Source organism: Strongylocentrotus purpuratus, unplaced genomic scaffold (genome assembly GCF_000002235.5).
Source record: "Strongylocentrotus purpuratus isolate Spur 01 unplaced genomic scaffold, Spur_5.0 spur5_scaffold_20, whole genome shotgun sequence".
Lineage (NCBI taxonomy): Eukaryota > Metazoa > Echinodermata > Echinoidea > Camarodonta > Strongylocentrotidae > Strongylocentrotus > Strongylocentrotus purpuratus.
The window spans coordinates 47,044,645-47,067,248 of NW_022145606.1; the positions used below are offsets into that span (position 1 = coordinate 47,044,645).

At 40.9% G+C, this 22,604-nt stretch overlaps 1 protein-coding gene across 1 annotated transcript in view; it reads left to right on the forward strand.

The window, feature by feature from the left end:
* The first annotated feature begins 8,918 nt into the window (after positions 1-8,918).
* The window catches only part of LOC105442978, a 30,155-nt gene continuing 16,469 nt past the window's right edge, over positions 8,919-22,604 (forward strand). Inside the window, exons 1-3 of the mRNA XM_030994009.1 lie at positions 8,919-9,028; positions 9,644-9,930; positions 11,398-13,167. Of these exons, the coding sequence (XP_030849869.1) occupies positions 8,919-9,028; positions 9,644-9,930; positions 11,398-13,167 (2,167 nt within the window). The remainder of the gene's footprint in view (positions 9,029-9,643; positions 9,931-11,397; positions 13,168-22,604) is intronic.

Sequence of the window (22,604 nt, forward strand, 5' to 3'; positions counted from 1 at the left end):
GATATATGATGAATACATAACAAACACAGGAAAAATACGGAATGTAAATACAAATGTGCATGCAGGTTCAGGAAAAGTTAATATTAATTAATTCGAGACATGATAAATCCAAAGCAAACACATAAAATACACATAATAATTATTCAAATACATGTATACATGCATACAGGTTCACACACAAAATATAAAGAGTCAATGACATTAAATAGCCAAACCAAAATATAAAAAATTATACAATAAAGGGAACAAAACAAACGAGGAGTATAAGGCTGACGTGAATTGTCATTTAACAAGATAGATCATTACAAAACAAACACATCTACATTATGAAATATCCCCCGTCTACGCTTATGATGACGATTCGGACATAGTATGTCAGACATTCATATTTATTTCTATGGGCCTGATGAGGTGGTTTGCTTGTAAAAATATCTCGTCTTGTCACGAAAGTAAATTTTCATAATGTTTTCGACAAATATTCGGGGCCATGTGTCGTCGTCCCCCCCCCCCCCCACCTGAGCTACGCCACAGCCAACATTTCCCTTTCTTATCATTTTGTTTGCTATATAATTTTTATGACTAGCAACCCTATCCTCGTATTATGAATAGCGCCGTCCCTCTTCTTGATTATTAATGGCGGTCCTTATGAATAATGACCCTCTTCTCTGTTTATGAATAGCGACCCTCTTCTCGTATTATGAATAGCGACCCTTATTTCGTATTATGAATAGGGACCCTTAGGCCTATGAATATCGACCCCGATTTTGTATTATAGCGAGTACGACCCTCTTCTCATATTATGAATAGCAACCCTCATCTTCGATTATGAATCGGGGTCCTTATATGAATAATGACCCTTATGAATAATGACCCTTTTCTCAAACTAAGAATCAGCAACAATATATCAAAAAAAATCTAAAGAAATCGGGAAAACAAATAAAAATGTTGAAATTAGCAAGCTTGAAGTAAATAACAAAATTAGAAGAAGAACAAATATTAATACATGTGCTATTTCTGTTTTTAAAGCTGTGTGGTCTAATTCCCCCTGGCCAAACTAGTACAGACGGGCTTTAAAGATACTATGTCCCTTTTGCAGCCAACCTCATATTCTGTAGAACTTTGCAGGAATTATGAATATGTCATGTATATCCTATCTGTGAAATTTAAACGTGAGCAGTGTCCTTATATTCAAATTAGGCAAGGAAACCCATTTACTTGCTAGACTTCATTGTCAGACACTATTGTCAGTATTGAGTGACTGACTGGCCTTTTCTTCTTCTTTGGTAATAACATACATAAAATGAGCTGTAAAGGATTTGTCTACTACAATAACCCACTTCTTGTAATGGCCAAAATTAAACTGATTGAATCTTTGTGCAGCATAAAAACGTACGACCATGCGGTACAATAGTCTGAAAATCAAGACTATTACTTATTGGCTCTATAGCTCCTAAGTTGATTTGACAACTAAATTAGTATTATCTTTCAAATGCCGTTGGAATTTAACCTTTTCATTTTTTGGCCTGCAAAAGGGACATAGTACCTTTAACATCCTGACTAAAATGTCGCAAAGAATTCCACATTATTTTGAGTGGCAGCCCAAAGAGGATGACTGAATTTCGAATGATGCACACATTATTTTGTTTAGATCGATTTGATAATGGTGCATACCGTGCAGGGGCTGCGATTTCTTTTCAAGACCGGGGGGGGGGGGGGGGGGGGGGGGGGGGGGGGGGGGGAGGGCGGGGGACAAAATGCGAGGGACGAGGGAGCAGTGGCGTAATGAGCAAAAACGTGGGGGGGGGGGAGAAAAGAAACCGCATCACCATCACTCTTACATGTTATGCAGGCCCTGGGCAACGTTTTTTTCAAAGTGGGGAGGGGAGGGGGGGGGGGGAGGGGCCAAAGAATTTACGATCAGGTAGAGCAAGCCGAGCGAAGCAAGCGGACCGTAAATTGCATGACGTTGGGTCCAGGAGCAGAGGCCCGCATGGAGGGGGAGGGGGGGGGTCAAGGGGCGAAGCCCTATGAAACTCAGGGGTTTTAGGCATTAAGGTCAGATGAGCATCCAGGGGGCGGAGCCCCGGAAGCTCAGGGGTTTTAGGCATTAAATTGGGAAGTTCAGGGGTTTTAGGCATTTAAGTACAGTCAGATGAGCATATTTTGATACCTTAATTGTGACATGCACTGACATGCAGGTCACTAATTGGAGTGGGGTCCGGGGGGAGAGCCCAATAAGCTCTGGGGTTTTAGGCATATTACGATCAGATGAGCATCCAGGGGCCGCCTTAGGCCCTTGGTGGGGTCCAGGGGGAGAGCCCCCGAAGCTCAGGCATTTTAGGCATTTAATTACGGTCAGATGAGCAACCAAGCGCCCTTGGTGGGGTCCAGGGGGCAGAGCCCCCGGAAGGTCAGGGGGAAAATGCCATTTCAGCAACATTTTTAAATCACCGGTAATTGAATTAGAAATAAACCACGTTTGAATTTTATTTTTTGAGGGGGAACTTCCCCAAAGCTCCCCCCCCCCCATCAATACGCAAATGCGAGGGAGCATATTGAATGAGAGGGACTACCCATCACAGATTTTGAAGCTTTGGTTGTATTAAAAAATTACATTCCTTAGCAAAACTAAAGTATAAAAACAAGCAATATACTTTTTTCACACTTCACTTTTCTCAGTATTGACTTGTACATTAAAAAAGATATTATGGAAGGGAGTGTAGCTCCCGAGTGAGAAGATTTTTGCATTTTATTTGTCTTAACGCTGCACTCTTGGGCCCCCAGACCTAAGTTTGTTGCAGTCTTTAGTATTTGCTACCTTTTTCGGGGGCACTTTTTCAAATTTTTGAGGGGGGGGGGGAGGGACGATTCCCCTTAAAAAAATTGAGGGGAGACGTGTCCCCCCCCCCCCCCCCCCACCGTCCCCCGCCTCCCCCCCCCCCCCCCCCCCCCGCCCCTGATACCGTGCATGAAGCCAGGATTTGTTTACTATTATAGCTAGGAGACAGCACTCGACCGATGGACAACACAAATCCGAAAAATACTCTAACTCTGAAGCAAACAAGAAAGGAAAAATTTAGAATAAAAAATATAATAATGACCCTGGATAAGAGACTACGTAATTTGTCCTGTAAAAAAAATGAATATACTTCGGATACGTTTTAAGAATAATGCTCTTTCGCACCAGGGGGATTCGCATTCGGCGACAATCTCCATGCCTTTTACACTATAATGAATCGCTAGTTTCATAAAGTCGTCATTAAATTGGCACCGTTAAATTGGCCTTTTTCGGATACCAATAATCTACGTGATTCCGGCCAGGATCAACGCACATTTCGGTGAGGTATACTATGGGTATAAGGTTGTTTAAGTAGAGTCTAGGAGTAGAATTAGTGAGTAGGAGTAGAGGTCTATTTAAATTAGTTTCAACCCTCTCGCCGAAGTATTATTACCGTGGAGATAATTCCGCGGTGTTTTTTCGGTGGGGTATACCATTGGTATAGGGTTGTATAGGTAGGAATTTTTTAGTAAGAAACTAAGTAAGATTATGAAAGAAACTAAGTAAGTTATTAAGTAGGCAATAGGTCTTTCCTGTACAAAACTAAGTACATGTAAGTTAGTAAGTAAGCAAGTAGATTCTATATCTATTTTCTGGAACTACGTAGTACGTTAGTAAGTAAGCAAGAAGGAAGGATTGGGTAGGTACCTAAGAGGGATTTTTGACCGTCAGTCTTGTTTTGTATATCTGTGGATTTTGGGTTAAATCGTGGGTGGTATTTAATTTCATCTTCATTTCATCATTACTAATATTGTACGGCCATCTCGCCGAGTATTATACCGTGGAGATAGTTCCGCGGTGTTTTTCGGTGAGGTATATTGCCTGTTTAAGTGTAGTCCGTTAGTGTTACTTAGTAGGGTTTAGTTTGGGCCCGCTCGCTGAAGCTGTTCACCGTGGAGATAATTCCGCGGTGTTTTTCGGTGAGGTTTCGGGTTTCAGTATTTACCTGTCAGGCACTTAGTAAGCTATTAGTATTAGGAAACTAAGTAGGGTATTATTAAGTAAGCAAGAAGAAAAGATTGTTTGTGTATTTAATTTTATCATTTGGCTATTTAATCGTTGCTGATTTAAAGCCGGTTATGGCCTCAAAGAAGGTTAAAGTTAATTATGTGACTGAGGAGACCCTTCTGAGGGTTGTCGATAAAACAAAGTCTGGCAAAATTATGAAGTGGAGGGAGGAATGTGGTAGCTTAACAGAGGAATTATTTTTGCAGTGTCCCCGTCTCCATGAAGCCAAGGAGCCTTTACGTTTATTTGATTTTGAGCCTTATCAGGCTAAGATAGTTAAACCTACAGATGGAGGCCCAGCTGGGCCTGTAGCCAGCTCCACGGCTGAGCGACAGCAGGGGAGGAGCTCGCCGCAACCGGCCAGCTCCCCAGCCGAGCCCACAGCCGAGTATCGGCTTAGGGCCGTTAACTGTCCGCCGTCTAGGGAATCCCCGTCCAGAGAACCCTTAGTAGGGATTATTGTTATCCCCCTTCTAGGGAATCCCCTCCTAATAATTATGGTCCGCCTTCCAGGGAACCCCCACGTAGGGATTATTGTTATCCTCCTTCTAGGGAATCCCCTTCTAATAATTATGGTCCGCCTTCCATGCAGGGAACCCCCACGTAGGGATTATGTTTATCCCTTTTCCAGGGAATCCCGACCCGACAATCAGTATCCTCCCAGGGAATCCTCACCAGGTCAGGTAGATTACAGGTCGCAGGGGCGCCGAGATTGGCCCCCGCGTCTGCCGAGGTCACTTAGTTACGATGGGAGGACTAGTTGGCATTCCTTTTGCAAGAAATTCACAAGTTATGCTGCATCGTGCCAGTGGAGTCCGAGTGAGTGTTTGGATGCACTAGGCTGGTGTTTGGAAGGGTCTGCCTCAGATTGTTTTTCTAACCTTAGGGATATGGGCACTAGTTTGTACTACCCGATGTTGACAGAGATGGGGCGTCGGTTTGGGGCTACCCGATTCCCGGAGGAGGCCATAGCCGAATTTCAAACGGCTCGCCAACTCCCGGAGGAGTCCCTCCTAGGATGGTCCGACCGACTCCAAGCGTTGTTCCATGAGGCTTTTGGGTGTGACCATAGGGGTGACGACACTCAAATGGTGTTGCAACTATGCCAGGGTTGCATCGATAAGGCGGCTGGTTTAACGGCTTTTAATACGCGCCCAAGGTCCATCGAGGAGGCTCTGGATGCCATCAGGTGGGCACAGCACACCCAACGTGTAGTGTACGAGAGCGAGCCCCGCCGTTTATATCCAGCTTCTCGGCAGCAGGTGCAGCAGACTTGCATGTACGATCAGGAGGTGGACAGGTATGATACGGTTGAGGAGCCAGTAATTTATCATCATAGGCAACCCCATCCCCTGAATCGTTCCCCAACAGTTTCCAAAGGTCGAGATGTTCCCCGTCCGGCTCCTGTGGAGGACCGGGGGAAGGTCACAACGCCTTTTGAAGTTCAGGCCAGGAATGACATTGGCTATTTAAAAGAGGAAGTCGCCAGTCTTAAGACGCATGCGTACAACACCGATTGTATGCTAGAAGAAATACTGAAGACTGTTAAGTCTTTGGAGTTTTCTATGCTTTCCCATATGCCCGCCCTCTATCTCCTGTGGCTACTGGTGTTTCGGAAAACATGGAGGGATCGGAGAGCGAGGCCGATCTCCGATCTGGAAACCGAGAGGCCTACAATCGGTAAATACTGGGGTAGTTAATGTTAGTGACCCGCCTGACTCTTCGGTCGGTCCCTTGGACAAGGTAGTTAATGTTAGTGACCCGCCTGACTCTTCGGTCGGTCCCTTGGACAAGGTAGTTAATGTTAGTGACCCGCCTGACTCTTCGGTCGGTCCCTTTGTCAAGGTAAATAATGTTAGTGACCCGCCTGACTCTTCGGTCGGTCCCTTTGTCCAGGTAGTCGCTAGGACGGCCGTGGTGCCTCCTTCTAGTGGGAAGCGGGTAAGATGTAAGGTTGTTGGGAGTCCAGGGCTCCACAGTAAGGACCTTTCCCTTTTCCAGCCCACCCACAGGCTCCCATTTTGGATTCCTCGGATCGTGTTCGATCGGGGGAAATAACATGTTTGTCTAAATATATATATATTTTAGTTCACTTTTGTTTACACTGTTTAATTTCATTGTAAGTCGTCCATTCTGAGTTCCTGAACTTTAAGTGTTGATGTTTTTAAACTGAATAGATAACAATTAAATAAAACTGAAAAGTTTCTGCTTCGGTTAGCGGAGTTACCTATGCTGAATTAGCTGCTCCGCTTTAAGAGCTGACTAGGAAGCATTCTTTCCACAGGGAGGCAGAGCACCCATGTGTGTTCAAGGCCATAAAACGGCCGGCTTTTGATATCTCCAAAGTGACACTACGTGGTTCCAATAATAAGTCAGAATATGATCATGTTTTGGGGGAGTAATTCCTCTGGAGTAATTCCTCTGGATCAACAAGAGCTTTTGGATTTGCTTGATGGTGTTGTGGACCTGGGTGCCCTGAATGATATCAGGAACTTGCCGGTAGTGGCTATTGTGACCCCGGTGCCGAGTGGCCCAGAAAATGTAATCTTTTTTGTTGAAGTGTTTTCACCTTCTATATCATTTTCCATCTGATTTCAGTGATCTGCTGTTATCATTCTACATGTAATACTTCTTATATGCACCGTTTGGACTGCCTGTAGGTAGCCGTTGGCTCTCATGTGGGATTGCCCAGTTTCTGGACATTGTACCATCCAAACTGCACTTGGGGAATGGGGAGCCAGTGGGCTCTCCCCTTTTCTGCACACTTATTGCCATTCATCGTTTATGTTGATCACTCACACTTTCATGCTCGGTCACCTTGGGAATTTAATGTAATGCCCCGGTTAATCCCTTATGCCCGTGCCAAGACGTTTTGCAATTTGTCATTATGTATAACCGGCACGGTAAGGGTTAACTGGTATATTTCTGTTTCTTTATGCCTGTAATGCCCTGGTTAATCCCTTACGCCCATGCCAGGACTGCTATTCTTTGTCATTTACACGTGACACGGCACGGTAAGGGTTAACTGGTATATTTCTGTTTCTTTCTGTTCTTGATCCCTGGGACATTTCCGGACTTGAATCCTATTTAGTACTTAAATATACCAAATTTTGGAATACAGTGCATTTACGGTGCTCTATTTTTATGCCTCCGCCACCGAAGGTGGTGCCGGAGGCATCATGTTTTTGGGTTGTCCGTCCGTACGTCCGTCCGTCCGTACGTCCGTCCCGTTTGACCGTTATCACAATATCTCAAGAACCATTTAAGATTTAAACTTAAGACTCGGGAATAGTATTTATCACCATAGGAAGACGATCTGGTTAGATTTTGGAGTACGTAGGTCAAAGGTCACAGGTCACAGAGGTCAACTTATGAAATTCCTTGTATTGAGTTTGTTAGCGCGATATCTCAAGAACCATTTGAGATTTAAACTTCAAACTTAAGGATAGTATGTATCACCATAGGAAGACGATCTGATTAGATTTTGGAGCACGTATGTCAAAGGTCAAGGGTCACAGAGGTTAACTTATGAAATTCCATACATTGAGATTGTTATCATGATATCTCAAGAACCAATGGAGATTTAAACTTCAAACTTAGTGATAGTGTGTATCACTATAGGAAAACAATCTGATTAGATTTGGAGCACGTATGTCAAAGGTTAAGGGTCACAGAGGTCAACTTATGAAATTCCATACATTGAGATTGTTATCATGATATCTCAAGAACCACTGGAGATTTAAACTTCAAACTTAGTGATAGTGTGTATCACTATAGGAAAACAATCTGATTAGATTTTGGAGCACGTAGGTCAAAGGTCAAGGGTCACAGAGGTCAACTTATGAAATTCCATACATTGAGATTGTTATCATGATATCTCAAGAACCACTGGAGATGTAAAAAATTCAAACTTAATGATAGTGTGTATCACCATAGGAAGACAATCTGACTAGATTTTGGAGCACGTAGGTCAAAGGTCAAAGGCCACAGCGCACATTATGAATGCAAAAACAGCTTGTGATCGCGTTATCTCAAGAACCGATTGATGGATTCATGCCAAAATTAGGTCATGTTTGTTACTTGCAGAGCCAATGAACTGAGTAGATTCTTGGTTCATAAGGTCAAAGGTCAAAGGTCATGGGCCCATTATGTATGCAAAAATAGCTTGTGAACGCATTCTCATTAGAACTGACAGATGGATTACTATTTAACTCAGAACATCTTGCAGAGCCAATGAACTGAGTAGATTTTATGGTCATGAGGTCAAAGATCAAAGGGTCATATATGTATATGAGAAATTGCTTGTAATCACAATATTCTAAGAACCTGTCAATGGATTACCATTGAACGTGAATTCAATTTTTTTTTTCTGTTTTGGTTTGTAAAATTGCTCTATAACGGAGGCATCATTTTCGACTGCACGCAGTCGAATTCCATCTAGTTACTATGAGATTGTTCGGTCTCTGTATACATGTACTTTACATAATGTTTCCCGTACCAGATTTTGGAATACAGTACTTATTAAGGTATGATAAAGGCGCCTGCCCTCTGGAAAGGCCAAGACTTCACCGGTGCTGGCAAGGAGGGTCCTTGACCCATCCACCAGCGGGAACGGCGTGACCCCGCACTGCGGTACGGGAGTAGTTTTAAGTTAGTTTAGTTAGTTTTTTTTAGTTAGAAGTAGGCTTCAAACTCATTAAGTGGGGAAGAATGTAGTGATTCAGCCTGAGCCAATACGGCTCTGGCGGGTATATGCGCGCAAGTCCCGCATTTGGCGACACCCGCGGTAGTTTTCCTGGCCATATCCCATACTGGGTAGGTTAGATTTGAACTGGAACTGAAACCGCGCTACATGCCGTCTGCTGTGTTCCTCCGAGTCTCTGATCTCAACGTAGCTACGTGGAGCTCCACACATCGGTGCTTCTTGAGACTTACTTCAAGCAGTTACTTCTACAGCCTATGGTAGGATTAACCCGTATTATATTAGTTTAAGCATATTGCGTAGTTATTTAGGCCCAGTAAGATTATATTCCACCCCATCACTATAATACCTTTAAATCAATCTTATCAGTACCGGTACATGAAGCTTAATGAAATCAATAGCAGGGGCGGATCTAAGGGACCCCAAAAAAAATTAGTGCTCACTACCCCCACTGAGCGAATTTGCGGCCGGCCAATTTTTCAAATTTTCGGGAGCAAAAAAAAAAAAAAAAAAATGTGCTCCTACCCCCCCCCCCCCCCCCCCCCCCCCCCCCCCCCCCCCCCCCCCCCCCCCCCCACCCCCCCCCCCCCCCCCTGTGGTAAGAAATTCCTGGATCCGCCACTGAATAGGTATGTCCCATGAAAGAAAAGTGCAGGTACTGAAAGTGCTCAACTGTAGGAGCTAGCTCGTATACATATTTGTAGGTATGAGTAGTTTATTCTTCCATATAGTTAGTTGTACAGTCTGTTTCACCTGAATATGCTCATCAGCAACTGAACTAAACTTTAAAAGTATGAAGATAGGTGCTGAAATGAATGTACAGTAGGTGTTACAAAACAATAAGAGATACTTGATAAAATATGTTGTTTTTACAGGATTGTCAGTGAGGAGGAATTCATAAAGCTGTCTAAGCTGATTGAACCTAGCTACTTCAAAGAGGTGGGGGTTAAACTGGAGATCCCTAATGCAGAGCTTGGCCAAATCAGCAAGCAGCATTTGCTAAATACCAGTGATGCATTAATGACAGTGTTGACGAGATGGAGAGACAAACAGCCTCCGGGCGCAGACATCAGGGCTCTCCTTGCAGAGGGATTAAAAAGAAGTGACTTAGGGTACCTCTCTGGCAAACTACTCGCTGGCAGTCTAGTCCCAAACAGGACAGGTGAGAATAAAAAGGAAATCATGTCTAGCTGCTACTCCCTCTTCGACTGCCATTGATAATGAATTGCCTTTGCAGGTAGCCAACATACACTGTTTGTACATATTCTTGTTTGGTACAAATAGGATTATTTAATTATAGCAGGACATATCCCAGTAAACAAACAGCCCACAAGACTTATACTGCCGTCAAAGTAGTTGTTAGAACACCCACGAGACTGACATGGCGGTCTTGTGGGCTGTGAGTCCATCGGTTGTTTGTCTTAACTGTGCATAGGTCTTCTGACAACTTTTCACAAAGTTCACTAGAAAGATATTGTCGGTTGTGGGCTGTTGGTCGCATGGGCTGTGGCCATTAATACATGATTACAGACCCACTCACTTTGTGTTGTGTAATAGGGAGATGATGAAATTAGTTTTACCGTAGCTGTACAAAGATTGTCATTCAAATTTCTTGGCATTTGAAGCCCAGCCATTTTCTGACTTTTTTTTCTTCAAGTCATGCTCATCTTTTGACACCAAGTTTATGAAAATTGTACCATTACTCTTTTATCTTTTGTGACCCTATGTCAGTCCCAAAATGGAGAATTTCTGAATTTTGCGTACAAGAAAAAAAGGAAAACTACATTTCTCATAAGTTCTTTCTATATCATGTGGAATTGTTCTTTGAGCTGTAATTCGAATAGGCTTATAAGGTTCATCATTATTGTACATACTATTAGCGATGGAAATTTGTGATATTTACATGGTATATAAATATGTAAATACTAAAAAAGACAAATTCTATTGAGATATTTTTAAAGTAACAAGAAAACAAACATAGACATATGATGTTTGAAGGTTTGCATGGTGGTATGAATAATCACGGTAGAGGTTTACGGTACACCATGTGTAAAGAGTCTACTCTCCTGCTCCTGCTCTGCAACTCTACTCAACTCTCCAACTCAATCCAGTCTTCTACTCAAACCTCTCATCCTATCTACAACTTTCTGGTTTACAGTCCTTTTCAGGACTATACTCACTTCTGAAAGATACTCTTCCTTCCAACCTCCACTTTCTCGCCTTTCTATTTTCACTTCTTTCTATTTTCACTTCTATTTTCTATCCACTTTCCTTAGTCCTTCTAGGACTTTACACATGGTGTACCATAAACCTCTACCGTGATTAAACATAGACATGTCGATCGTGCATCCACAATAGTGTACATGTTTTGATGTATAGAAAACTGAAAAGACGATAAATCATATCATCTGTTCTCATTGAATCTTTGTCCAGATAACACCCTCAAACAACAGAATTAAAAGAATGAAAATGTAAAGTTGGAAAACAATAAATACAATAGAAGTTAGTTTATGTGTTCATGTATATGTCATGAATATCCTCAAATGAATCATTTTGATATTCAGAAAAAATTGCTGGTGATCTTAAAGATCCAAGTTAAAACGTAACACTTATGTTATTAAATTCAAAGGTGCACCTGTTACATTGCCAGGATCACAGACCCAACCACTTTCTCCTGACCAGATCAAGAGATGTGCAGATGATTTCAAATCCAAGTACCGGACAACTCTCTGTAAGATCAGAGCTGATCCTCTTAACCCTGATTCCATTACGCAATTCACAGACATGTACACAAACCTTGTCCTGGAAGAGGAATATCGACAACGCAAGCGACCACTTGAGTACAAGGATCTCTTTGATCTTAAAGTCAATGGAGAGTTCCCCAAGCGGATCATGATTCAGGGAGAAGCTGGGGCTGGAAAGACAACATTCTGTGCTAAGATTGCCTGGGACTGGATCAATGACAGTCCTGTTCTCCCAAAGTTTGTGTGGGTAATTGTTGTCCCTTTTCGTGAAGCCAAGCAATACACGATCGGTGAGATTGCCAAGTCGTATCTCTCCAAGGACAACCCAGCAACAGCCAGCCAGATCACTGAGTACATCCGGTCGAATCCAAAAGATGTATTCATTGCGTTTGATGGATTAGATGAGTTTGATGGCAAGGTTGCAAAGCAAAGGAAAGCTGGTTCAAAGTCAGAATGTCACCAGCCAAAGTCTGCTGATCAAACCAAGGCAAGATCAGAATCGAAGATGAACAAGAATAAGCGTCAAAACTTAATGCAGCCAAAGTCATCAAGCCCAACAAGTGCCACTTCGCAGCCAAGATTCTACAGTGCAGAGGCAGATGGAACTTCTTCAGAGAGAGGTGAAATTGCACTTACAGACATTCTTTGTTCAGAGGAACTTGCCGCTTGCCCGGTGTTGGTAACAAGTCGCCCATGGAAGGTCACAGAGATTAGATGGGATGTTAGTCTAAGGAAACTGTACACTTTCATTTATGTGGAAGGTTTTAGCAAGGAGAATGTGGAAGTTTACATTCACAAGTACTTTGAAGATAATGTGGCCACAGCAGATCAGCTTATCCAATTAACCAAAGTCAATGACATCATATCTGAGAATATGGCCCCGTATCCTATCTACATAGCTATGCTCTGTCATATGTGGAAAGAACTTTGTGACGAAAAACGAGAAAAGTTTAAGTCATTTCAGACTTTTTCTCAAATATTTGATGAAATGTTTGAATTCCTGAAGGTGCATTATGTTCAGAAAGAGATAACAGATTTAGGCAGCCCATCATTCCAAAAACATCTCTTTCAAATTGAGAAGCTCATGGAACCAGTTGCCAAAGTCGCATTCATCGGGCTACAAGAAAACACCCTCATTTTCAAAGAAGGTGTTTTTGAACAGTGCTCAGACTCCATGGAAACAGCTTGCAGAGTAGGGGTGTTGTCTCAGGAGAAAGAATTGTCATCTATATATGATAAGAGCGGCCCGCCCCTGCAGTCTACTATCTTCTTTCCACACAAACTTTTTCAGGAGTACATGGCTGGGGTCCATCTTGCTTCCCTGTATGAATTAGATCACAATGAATTCAACAGGCTGATTAAGCAAGTAGTGCTGCCTAGGAAGGAAGAGTTTAGGTATCTCCTGTACTTCACTGTATCACGGGACAAAACCATTGCAAACCATGTCATGACATTATGCATGGCACAAGGTATCAATACCCAAAACAGCGAGGACAGGGATTTCTTGGTTGATGTATCCTTTGAGAGTCAGGACTTTGATACAGCAGCCTTGGTGAGGAGTGGAGTGTCATCTCTGCCCATACATGTAAACAGAGATACAAAAGAACACACTGTAGCAGGTTTTGTATTCACTGGAATACATTTAGATGTGGCAAGTATACAGGGCTCAAATTAATTTTTTTGCCCACGGGCGCTCTTCCAAAAAAAGAAGAGCCCCCGTGAGCCTTCTCATGGGGGGCTCTTTTAGTACTCACAGGGGCTCTTTTTTATACAAATTTTTATTGAATTGGTACCCATGTTACCCCTCAATTCTTAGCTATTTCATCCTTATCATTTATTTAAGTCAGCATTTTCCCTCTTACAAATTTACAAGTTATGCCTACATAGCTGTTACTGACTTTCATCCTGTGATGACATTCTCTCGATTTCTTCCCGTTCTGCACATTATTTCCTCCTCATTATTTGGAGCAACCTTCACATCTTTCGATCTTTACTTTAATTCTTTACCCAGGGGCGGATCTAGCTTTTTGCTATAAGGGGGGATATGACCCAATGCAGAGTATCGTCCTCAAGTCCTGTAATTAAGTGATGTTTTCCTGGCATCCACTTGCGGAGCATCGGCCACGAGCCGCATAGGGGCGAGGCGATTTTTTTTTTGGGGGGGTGCCATTTTTTTCATGGCATCTACTAATTACATCTACTTATAATGTGTGGGTCTAGACACATAATGGTGTTTTTCTATGCACATCACATTTTCACTTGGTAGCCCAAGGGGGATGTTTACCCCCTACCTCCCCCCCCCATAGATCTGCCCATGTTACCATATCCTTAAACCGTCTTCCTATTCTTCTCAATATTGATTTACTGGTCGAGGTTCATTTTGCTGGTCTTTTGGAATCACCAGATTTCAGAGGATTCACGCTTTTCACAACGAAAATTTTCTCCATGTCCATGTGTCGGCCCGTGCGCTATCGCCTCCAGCTCCAGCAGATAGGGCGGCAGCGTGCATACGTACGGTACTAACTGCGCAGTATAGCCACTGCTGACGGCCACACTGCACTGCGAGCTTCCGTTGTTTGTATCGGTAATACTCGTAGAGATGTGAGATATAGCGTCATCCTCCGAAGATTAAGCGTACATTTCTTTACAATAATGGCGGCCTTTACTCTCTAGACACCGAAAAATTCAAGCGAGAAATCTTGCACGCTAATCTAAGTTCCATTTCATTGGTTTTAGGTTTGAAAATTGAAACTCAATATTGTGTTAAAGTTATAACAGAAAAGATAATCTTTATATTATAATTAAACGGGGAGATTTTTAATTTTGCAATCGCCCCCGTGAGCAACCTGACGGAGGCGATTATGTAGCTCACGGGGGCGAATTGCCCATCGCTCCCGTGTATTTTGAGCACTGCAAGTATCCATACATTAACAAGTAAGCACAAATCCATTGTGTATAGACACACATGCTTTTATTAATGGATCAATAATATGCATATATCCCTCTCTCTACCATCTTTTACCTTCATGTACATGTAGTACCTGATAATCTGACATATAATTGATAATAGTTATCTTTTATTAAAAGTGGCTAAATACCTTACTAATGATGATATTGACTGGCTATTTTTTAATTTTTTATATATATTTACACTGTATATACATATATATATTTATATGTATATATATATATATATATATATTTTTGGGCGGGTGGGAGGGTGGGGGGGGGGGGCGTAATATGAAACCACATTGCCCTCATATCCAGATCAGGCAATGTGATAATACTTGGGCTATATAATTTCACATACCCATCACTGGTATCGGGCCCCCAGGTATCGGCCATCTTGAAATAGCATTCTGCACAGCTGTTTTACAGCAACCAGTCCTCTTGTTAAATTGATGCTCAGACTTCAGAGTAACCCTTCAATGGAGGGTCAATTTGGGGGCCCTTTAAAAATGGCCTTCCTTGCCATGCTGCATTGCAGACAATAAGACCTTCCTTTTCAAAAAGGGGGATAATAGCACTACTCTGGTGATGTAGACCACTTTAAAATACACATTCTGTAATCTTTCAATGAGAAAATTTTGGTGCAGGACCAATGACAGAAGGGCTTCTGTCATTGGTCCTGCACCAAGATTGTCAACATAATTCCAGGTGGTCTTAAACTTTAGCAATTATGGCCTCTGATTTTCTCCTTTAATATCATTTGTGTTTATTTATTTTTTGTTTGTTTATAGACCACACTTATGGTGAGTGATAGAGAATTTGGGCCAACTATATCACATGATGTGGTGGAGATTATATGCTCTGCACCCTCTCTACAATGTGTTCACCTAAAACGATCAGCCTTGCACAGTGACTCCTTTGCAGTTCTTGCTAACGAAGGAAACATGTCTAAGGTGAGTAAAAATGCATATTGTAATGGCTTAGTCTAGCCTAGGGGGGGGGGGGTGATTTGTCAAGACGCAGATCATCAATAATTATCAATACCAACTAGGAGTGCTTTATTGTATCCCCCAGCATTAATACGTCGCCGCCACCGCGTCATAATCTTGAGTGCGCTCTAAATGCCACCTTCCTTGACGGATTTCTCTCAAATTTTGTATGGAGCTGTATCTTGGTATAATCTACACACCTATAATTTTTGGTAATGCTGCCCCCAGTGTTCCGTCTTGTATAGGGTAAAAGGCTATATTTTTGTGGATGGTTTGTGGGCGCTCTATAGGCCACATTTCTCAAGGGATTTTGTTCAAATTTTGAAAGTTGGTGTATCTTGTATCATCTACAAGCCTATAGATTTTGGTGATGCTGCCTTCAGTGTTCTGTCTTTTATAGGGTCAAAGGTCATATTTTGATAGATGTGTTTTGTCTGGTGTGCGGTCTAACTGCAACATTTCTTGACAGATTTTTTCAAATTGTGTATAGAAGTGTACGTTGGTGAAATCTATGCACCTATAGTTTTTGGTGGTGCTGCCGCTAGTGTCCTATGTTTTATAGGGTCGAAGGTCATATTTGCAGGATATGGCGCGAGTGTACTCTGCAGACCACATTTCTTGATAAGGAGGTGGGCCTTAGTAAAATCGACACATCTTGGTACAATTTACACATCTTTACTTTTTGGTGATGCTGCCCTCATTGTTCCATCCTTTATAGGGTCACATGTAATTTGTCTTTTTTGAGCGCTCTTACTGCCACATTTATGGATGGATTTCTTTCAAATGGTGTAAGGATGTGGGCCATAGTAAAATCTACACATCTTTAGTGTTTGGTGATGCTGCCACCTGTAGTTCGTCTGTTTTAGGGTCAAAGACCGTATTTTTAGGGGATATCTTGTGTCGCTCTGCAGGTCAAATTTCTTACATTTCTTTTATATTTTCTATAGAGATGCATTATAGTTTAGGTGATGCTGCCCCTAGTCTCAAAAATAGTCCGAGCCACTAGTGGCGATCTCCAGACCATCCTTTTGTTACAGGGAGGGGAGAGGGGACCTTCGAACATGAGGATGACACCAAAAACGCTGCCAGTTCCAGGGAATACGTTCGCCGTGGCAATGGAGATTGCGATATTTCTAGTTACCGGTACAGGCTATTTACAAAACTGCTCAAACCTTTGCTTGCCACTTTGACAAACAATATCCTTTAATCCCTCAAATAAGACCACAAAATACAAGTTTATAGCTAACAGACGCTTTACTGCTTACTTCTGACAAGTGCCTTTGAAGGTGAGCGAGGCCAGCATGCTTATTTCATACAATCACAGTAATATTTGTGGTTACTAATCTCTTTATCAGGTTCATTTTGTAGTGCTTTCCTCTAGTTAATTGTCACACAATGTTACACTTGCTATTTAATTTTATACCCCATTCTAAATAATATTTCTATTATGCGTCAGTCATTATTTACGCATTTTCATCATTATACTAGCTAGGCCATAAAGTTGAACTTTATATATATTTTCTGTTGTTGTACTCATGGCACTTATTACAAAAGGAAAAGGTGTATTTAACACAAGGGAAAAGGGCATATATTATTAAAAGGAAAGGGGTACCTATGTGAGTAAAAAGACTTACTTAACAGACGTAAAAGGGGCGCATTTTCGCGGAATTTTGCACCGAAATAACCCACTCATCACAGGTGAAGAAGGGCCCTAATAACGAGGGGAAAGGGCTATTTATTCAAAAGGAAAAGGGGCACTTCTCGAAATCAAAGGGCCACCTATCACATTTTAATACCGGCATTTATCACAGGTTAAAAATTATATAGGTCCATACATACATCTTACACATGTATATTTCTCTTCATACGGACTTATCAAAACTGCCTAAGTCCTCATCCAAGCAAATGATAAATATTCATTAATCACATATAAAGGTCGTCATCCACTATGTAAACAAACTATGAAAGAAAGCCATGCTGGGTAGCCTTTAACAATGTGCTTAACTATATGCACCATGTAACTAAATAACTTAGTAACATATTCCACACTCAAATACCTATACTAAAATCACTTAAACATTATGATAGATAGCTCTCATATTATGAAATAATTCCTTTTAATAATCTAATGCTATGTTACATCTCATTATACAATATCAAAGTGTTTATTCAAAGAATTAAACTTTTAATACAGGTGAGCGAACTCACACACATGGAGCAAATATCTTTGTCTGTGTGCAACAATTGTGCACTGCATGAACAATACATTATTGCTGTTAGTCATTCATATTGCAGCACACATTTGATCTTCATGACTTTTTTATAATACACATATGGCTCTAGTAACTTCAGAATTTCAAAGCTGATACTTAATCACATATAATTATAAGTTCACATACATGTACCTCGAAAATACAGTAAAGTCACTGCGATTCCCTCCTACGCTCGGGACTTCCTGATCTTCCTCTTAATGACATCTTCAGTATAGTCATCTCCTATTACCCATCCCTGACTCTTGACGAAGGCCTTACATATTAATCCACTTTTTATCCAAATGAATTCCAAAAATCTCAACGATTCAATTTAAGATATCGTAAAAATAGTTAAAAGACGATACGTATTTGTACTGGTTCTCTCTAGAGAGATCACAGCGCCCCCTTGTTTTTTAAATTGAATACCCTCAAAATGGAGGAAGAACTTTTTTTATTTTTAGTGCTCACTATTACCCCTGGTTTACTCTGGTAAGCAGTGCAGTATGAATCTCTGTTTACATGTAGGTGCAAACTCTCCTCCTTGAAGATGTTAAATGTCCAACATCAGCCTCTTCACATCACCTAGCAGAAGCTCTGTGTTCCATGCCAAACCTGACTAGACTGGTACGACGTGGCAATGAATTCCAGGAGGAGTTCTATTCTACACTGAATGCAAAGGCATCAACCTTACAGGTATGTATGTTTGTTTGTACTCTATATCCATGCCATGATGAATTCATGTACACATGTAGCAGTGGAGATGAGTTTGTGTTATGATATTTTAGCAACAGACCATGTTGTTTCAATGTATGTAATGATTTCATATACAAATATATAATAGACTTTGCAGATAAAAGGAACATTATTATAAATACCAGGTAAGGTCTTTCATGTGCATTGCATTATAAAGGATTCATATAGCTTAAGTTGAAACTTTGATGTTCTGCAAAAAGAAAAATCACTTTAAAGGTTTGACTCAGAAGACTAACTGGAGGTGTTTATGTAAGCATTTATAGGGCAGCGGGGAGGGGAGTGTTGTATTGTTGCTTTTGCAGTACTATAATTCAGTATAAACAGATTACTGAAGTTCTCTTAACTAGTAGCTACAAATATTTGTTGCTTGTATATTTTGAAGTTCAGAGTCGTTCATAAGGTTGGAATTATGTCATGGGACTGAAAGCAGTATCAAAGTATACTTCAGACTTCAGAGTCAATATTCACTAAACAAGGATGGAGGTCTAAATGACAGTGTGCTTATTTAAGCAGAGCTACATATACGTGTATAATTCATACTTTTCTTTGTGAATGTACTATATAGCATTTTAGGCAATGTCAAAAATGTGTCTAAATAATTGACAAAGCGATAATTTCTTCTTTGTTTATGTAATTGTCAAAATACAAATACATCTCTATTTATTAAAATTGATCATATGAGCAATAAAAATTCTACAGTAATGGGCATCAGCCATGGTTCATGTAGAGGTGTTTGTGGTACACTTGATGGGTCTATGGACAGTGAACCATAAGGTATACAGTTCAAATCCCTGCCATACAAAGTACTAATGTTGATTGACAAGACAATATACATTTGCCACACTCAACCTAGGTGTAGTAAGTGGGTATCTTTTAGGATGTATTCCTTAAATTCATCACTGTGCAGTAGGTAGTAATTAAATGCACTATAGCTGTAATTTTCAGTCCTCTTGCTGTTTGACACATGCTCCGTCCACAATTTTTCTGTGCTTACTATCCTGCACTAACCAAATTCTCATCTTTAACTTTGCACCAAAAAGTATACCTATCACTAACACATCAAAACTCAAATCTATTTGCAGCCCAAATCCTATATATTAGATTAAATAAAGCCCAGAGCGTTTGTCACCTGAGCATATAGCCATACACTTTTACATGTATCTCGCAGCACCCAGCTATATTTGCAGTTATTCAATAACAACATTTACTGTTTGTATACATGTAGGTCCGGAATCTCATCCTTGAAGAGGTTGGGTTTCCATCATCAGCCTCTTCACATCACCTAGCAGAAGCTTTGTGTTCCATGCCAAACCTGACTAAACTGACACTACGTGGAAACGATTTCCAGGAGGAGTTCTTTACTACACTGAATGCAAAGGCGTCAACCTTACATGTATGTATGCGTGTTTGTATTCTATATCCATGCCATGATGAATTCATGTAGTACACATGTAGCATTGGAAGTGAGTTTAAAGGGATCGTTGAACAATGTCAAATCTGAGATGCAAGGCCCTACGTGTTATCTATGTCTGTGATATGGTGTTATATTAAAGCCCTAAAAAAATTGCGCTTCAAAATGATCAAGAAGTGCCTCAAAAAAGTAAAAACCTTTTAGTGACCGGGTTTAACATACTCGTTTCCCCAATAGACTGTAGTGTTATGAAAACTGTTTGGCAAACGCAAAATTTGATTTTGATTTTCAATTAGTGCTGAAGTCAGACGCCATGTTCGTGTTCGGTTCGGTTTGGTAGAGTTCGGCAATTTTTCACCGAACTTGGTTCGGTTTGGGATTAAGTAATAATTATAATAGCAAGCAGCGTTAAGGCGGTCGGCACTGGGTGGGCTGGCCACGCAGGCCCGACCAGCACGGAGGACTTCTGCCCACCACTCCTGATGAAATACACTGCTTCCGACCGGCACGAATTTTACATAAAAACTGCTTTAAACGTACCTATTTTTGAAGAAAAGTAGTACTTACATTCATATTTCCGTCTTTAATCATGTTTTATTTGCAGTTTTATAAGAATCGTGCAATTTGTCGATAAATGATATTTTTTAAAGATTTGCAGAGACGGTTGTCTAATGTTACGAGTCATGGGAGCTGCCATATTAAATTTACCGATGTATACGTTATAATACACAAAGATAGCAGCCCAGGCCTATTCGATTACTGTTCTTATCAATGTTTTTTTTTTAATGGGTTAAAATAAAATTCCTAATTTTCCTGAATAAATAAATAAAAATACTATGATATATATTTATTTCATTATTTATATTGTAAAATATGTCCGATATTGTTACAATTAAAATATAAATTTTTTATTGATTGGGTTTGAGCTGAACTTATTTTGATCAGCGCCTAGAACGCACATGTATTCTTTTTTATGGCTTGCGATCGCGACGTAGCAGAGGTCAGGATTTTGGATTTAAATGGCGCCAGTGAAGTCGCGCCCACCACTGGATAGGCATAAATCACAAAGGAGGAAAATGGAAAAAAGTAAATATAAAATGAGCAATCATGACATGACAATTACCGTAGGTACAAAATGACAAGTTAATTAGCTTGCGAATACGTTTACATTTTTCTGCCGAACTTCCAAACCAGGCCTTTGCATTTGGTTCGATTTGGCTTGGTTAGGAAGTGCTATTTTCAGCGAATATCCGTTCGGTTGGGCGGTTCGGCCACAGCACTATTTTCAATCATAAATATCTTTATAATCAGACAGGCGATCGGCTTGTAAAAGTCAGGGGGTTCCTGACTGACTTTAAGGTCTATAATTATCATTGCAGCATGAGCTAAACAAGGATTTTTTTAATGGATCTAAGACAAAGTTAACGGATCCCTTAAAGGACAAGTCCACTCAAAAAATAACTCACTTTCAATAAAAGCAGAAAAATCAGACAAACCAATCAAAAAAAGTTTGAGCAAAATCGGATAACTAATAAGAAAGTTATGAATTTTTGGAAAAGTATGTAAAACTAGACAATGAGAATCACAACACAAATTGCCAAGATGGTTATCAGTTTGTAACGTCATGTCCTCACTATTTATCAATTGCTCTACCGTAAATCTCTGTGTATAAGGCGCACCCCTATTTTTAAGACTCTTAAAAAAAAAAAAAAAAAAAAAATCAGGAAATTCTTTTTGCTTTTTTTTTGCTTTTTGTTAAAACCAGATCAGATCCCGTCTTATTATAGCGTTCGGAAATACTTTCATTTTATTACGAGGCGCAGTTGAAGTGCTTGTGAACTAAGTTAGACCTTTGCGCAACAACAACAAAATCCAGCGGTCAAAACAGCACGTCCATTTGAATATAGAGTAAAGAAGGGGGTAATCGACCAGCTCCAGTTTTTGGCCGATTCGTTGGATGCATGGTAAAATCCCCTTAAAATACATCGCATAATAGCATATCACATATCCCACACCTACCAAACCATGCCAGAGTCACTGAAGAACCACATTTGCAATCGAAAATATATCCTAAAATATCACATTTTAGCGATGTAATCGGCGGTCCCGCTACCGAAATTTGAAAAATCAAGTATCTTACGCATGTCTGTAAGAAATATGGGTACGATAAAATGAGCTTTATTTCAAGTATTTTTCAGATTTAGAGCCCGATTTTGTGTTGGTCGCAAGCTCAAAAGTATCTCATCGCATGTATTAAATCAATGCAGCCGGACACCGCAATGCACGCACGATACGTCCGTCTAATTCAGATTGCAATTTCCGATCACGGCAGTGCTAGTTTTCGACCAGGCGAGCACCGGGGAGCTCCGGCGTGGGATACCTGCTCCGCCCGCTCGTGCTACAGATCAGCGCGGAAACGCACGGCGCACGCGAGCGCTTCCCATTGACTTTGTACATGCAGTCGAAAACTGACTCCAAAACAGTGAAAATTGAAATGAATATTGTCATGGCAATTCGGGATTTTTTTTTTGTTTAAATAATAATAATATTTGCTTCATGATTTGAACAAGTATTACTACACCGCACATCGTGGTAGGATACCAAATCTGCCCCCATGTAAGTGAGCTGCACGATACAGGTGAGTGAGCTGAAGACACGGGAGAGCTTCGGCCGGCAAAGTGCTTTGTGAAGGGCATAATTTATCGAGACTGAAAAAAAAAAAAAAAAAAAAATCTCTT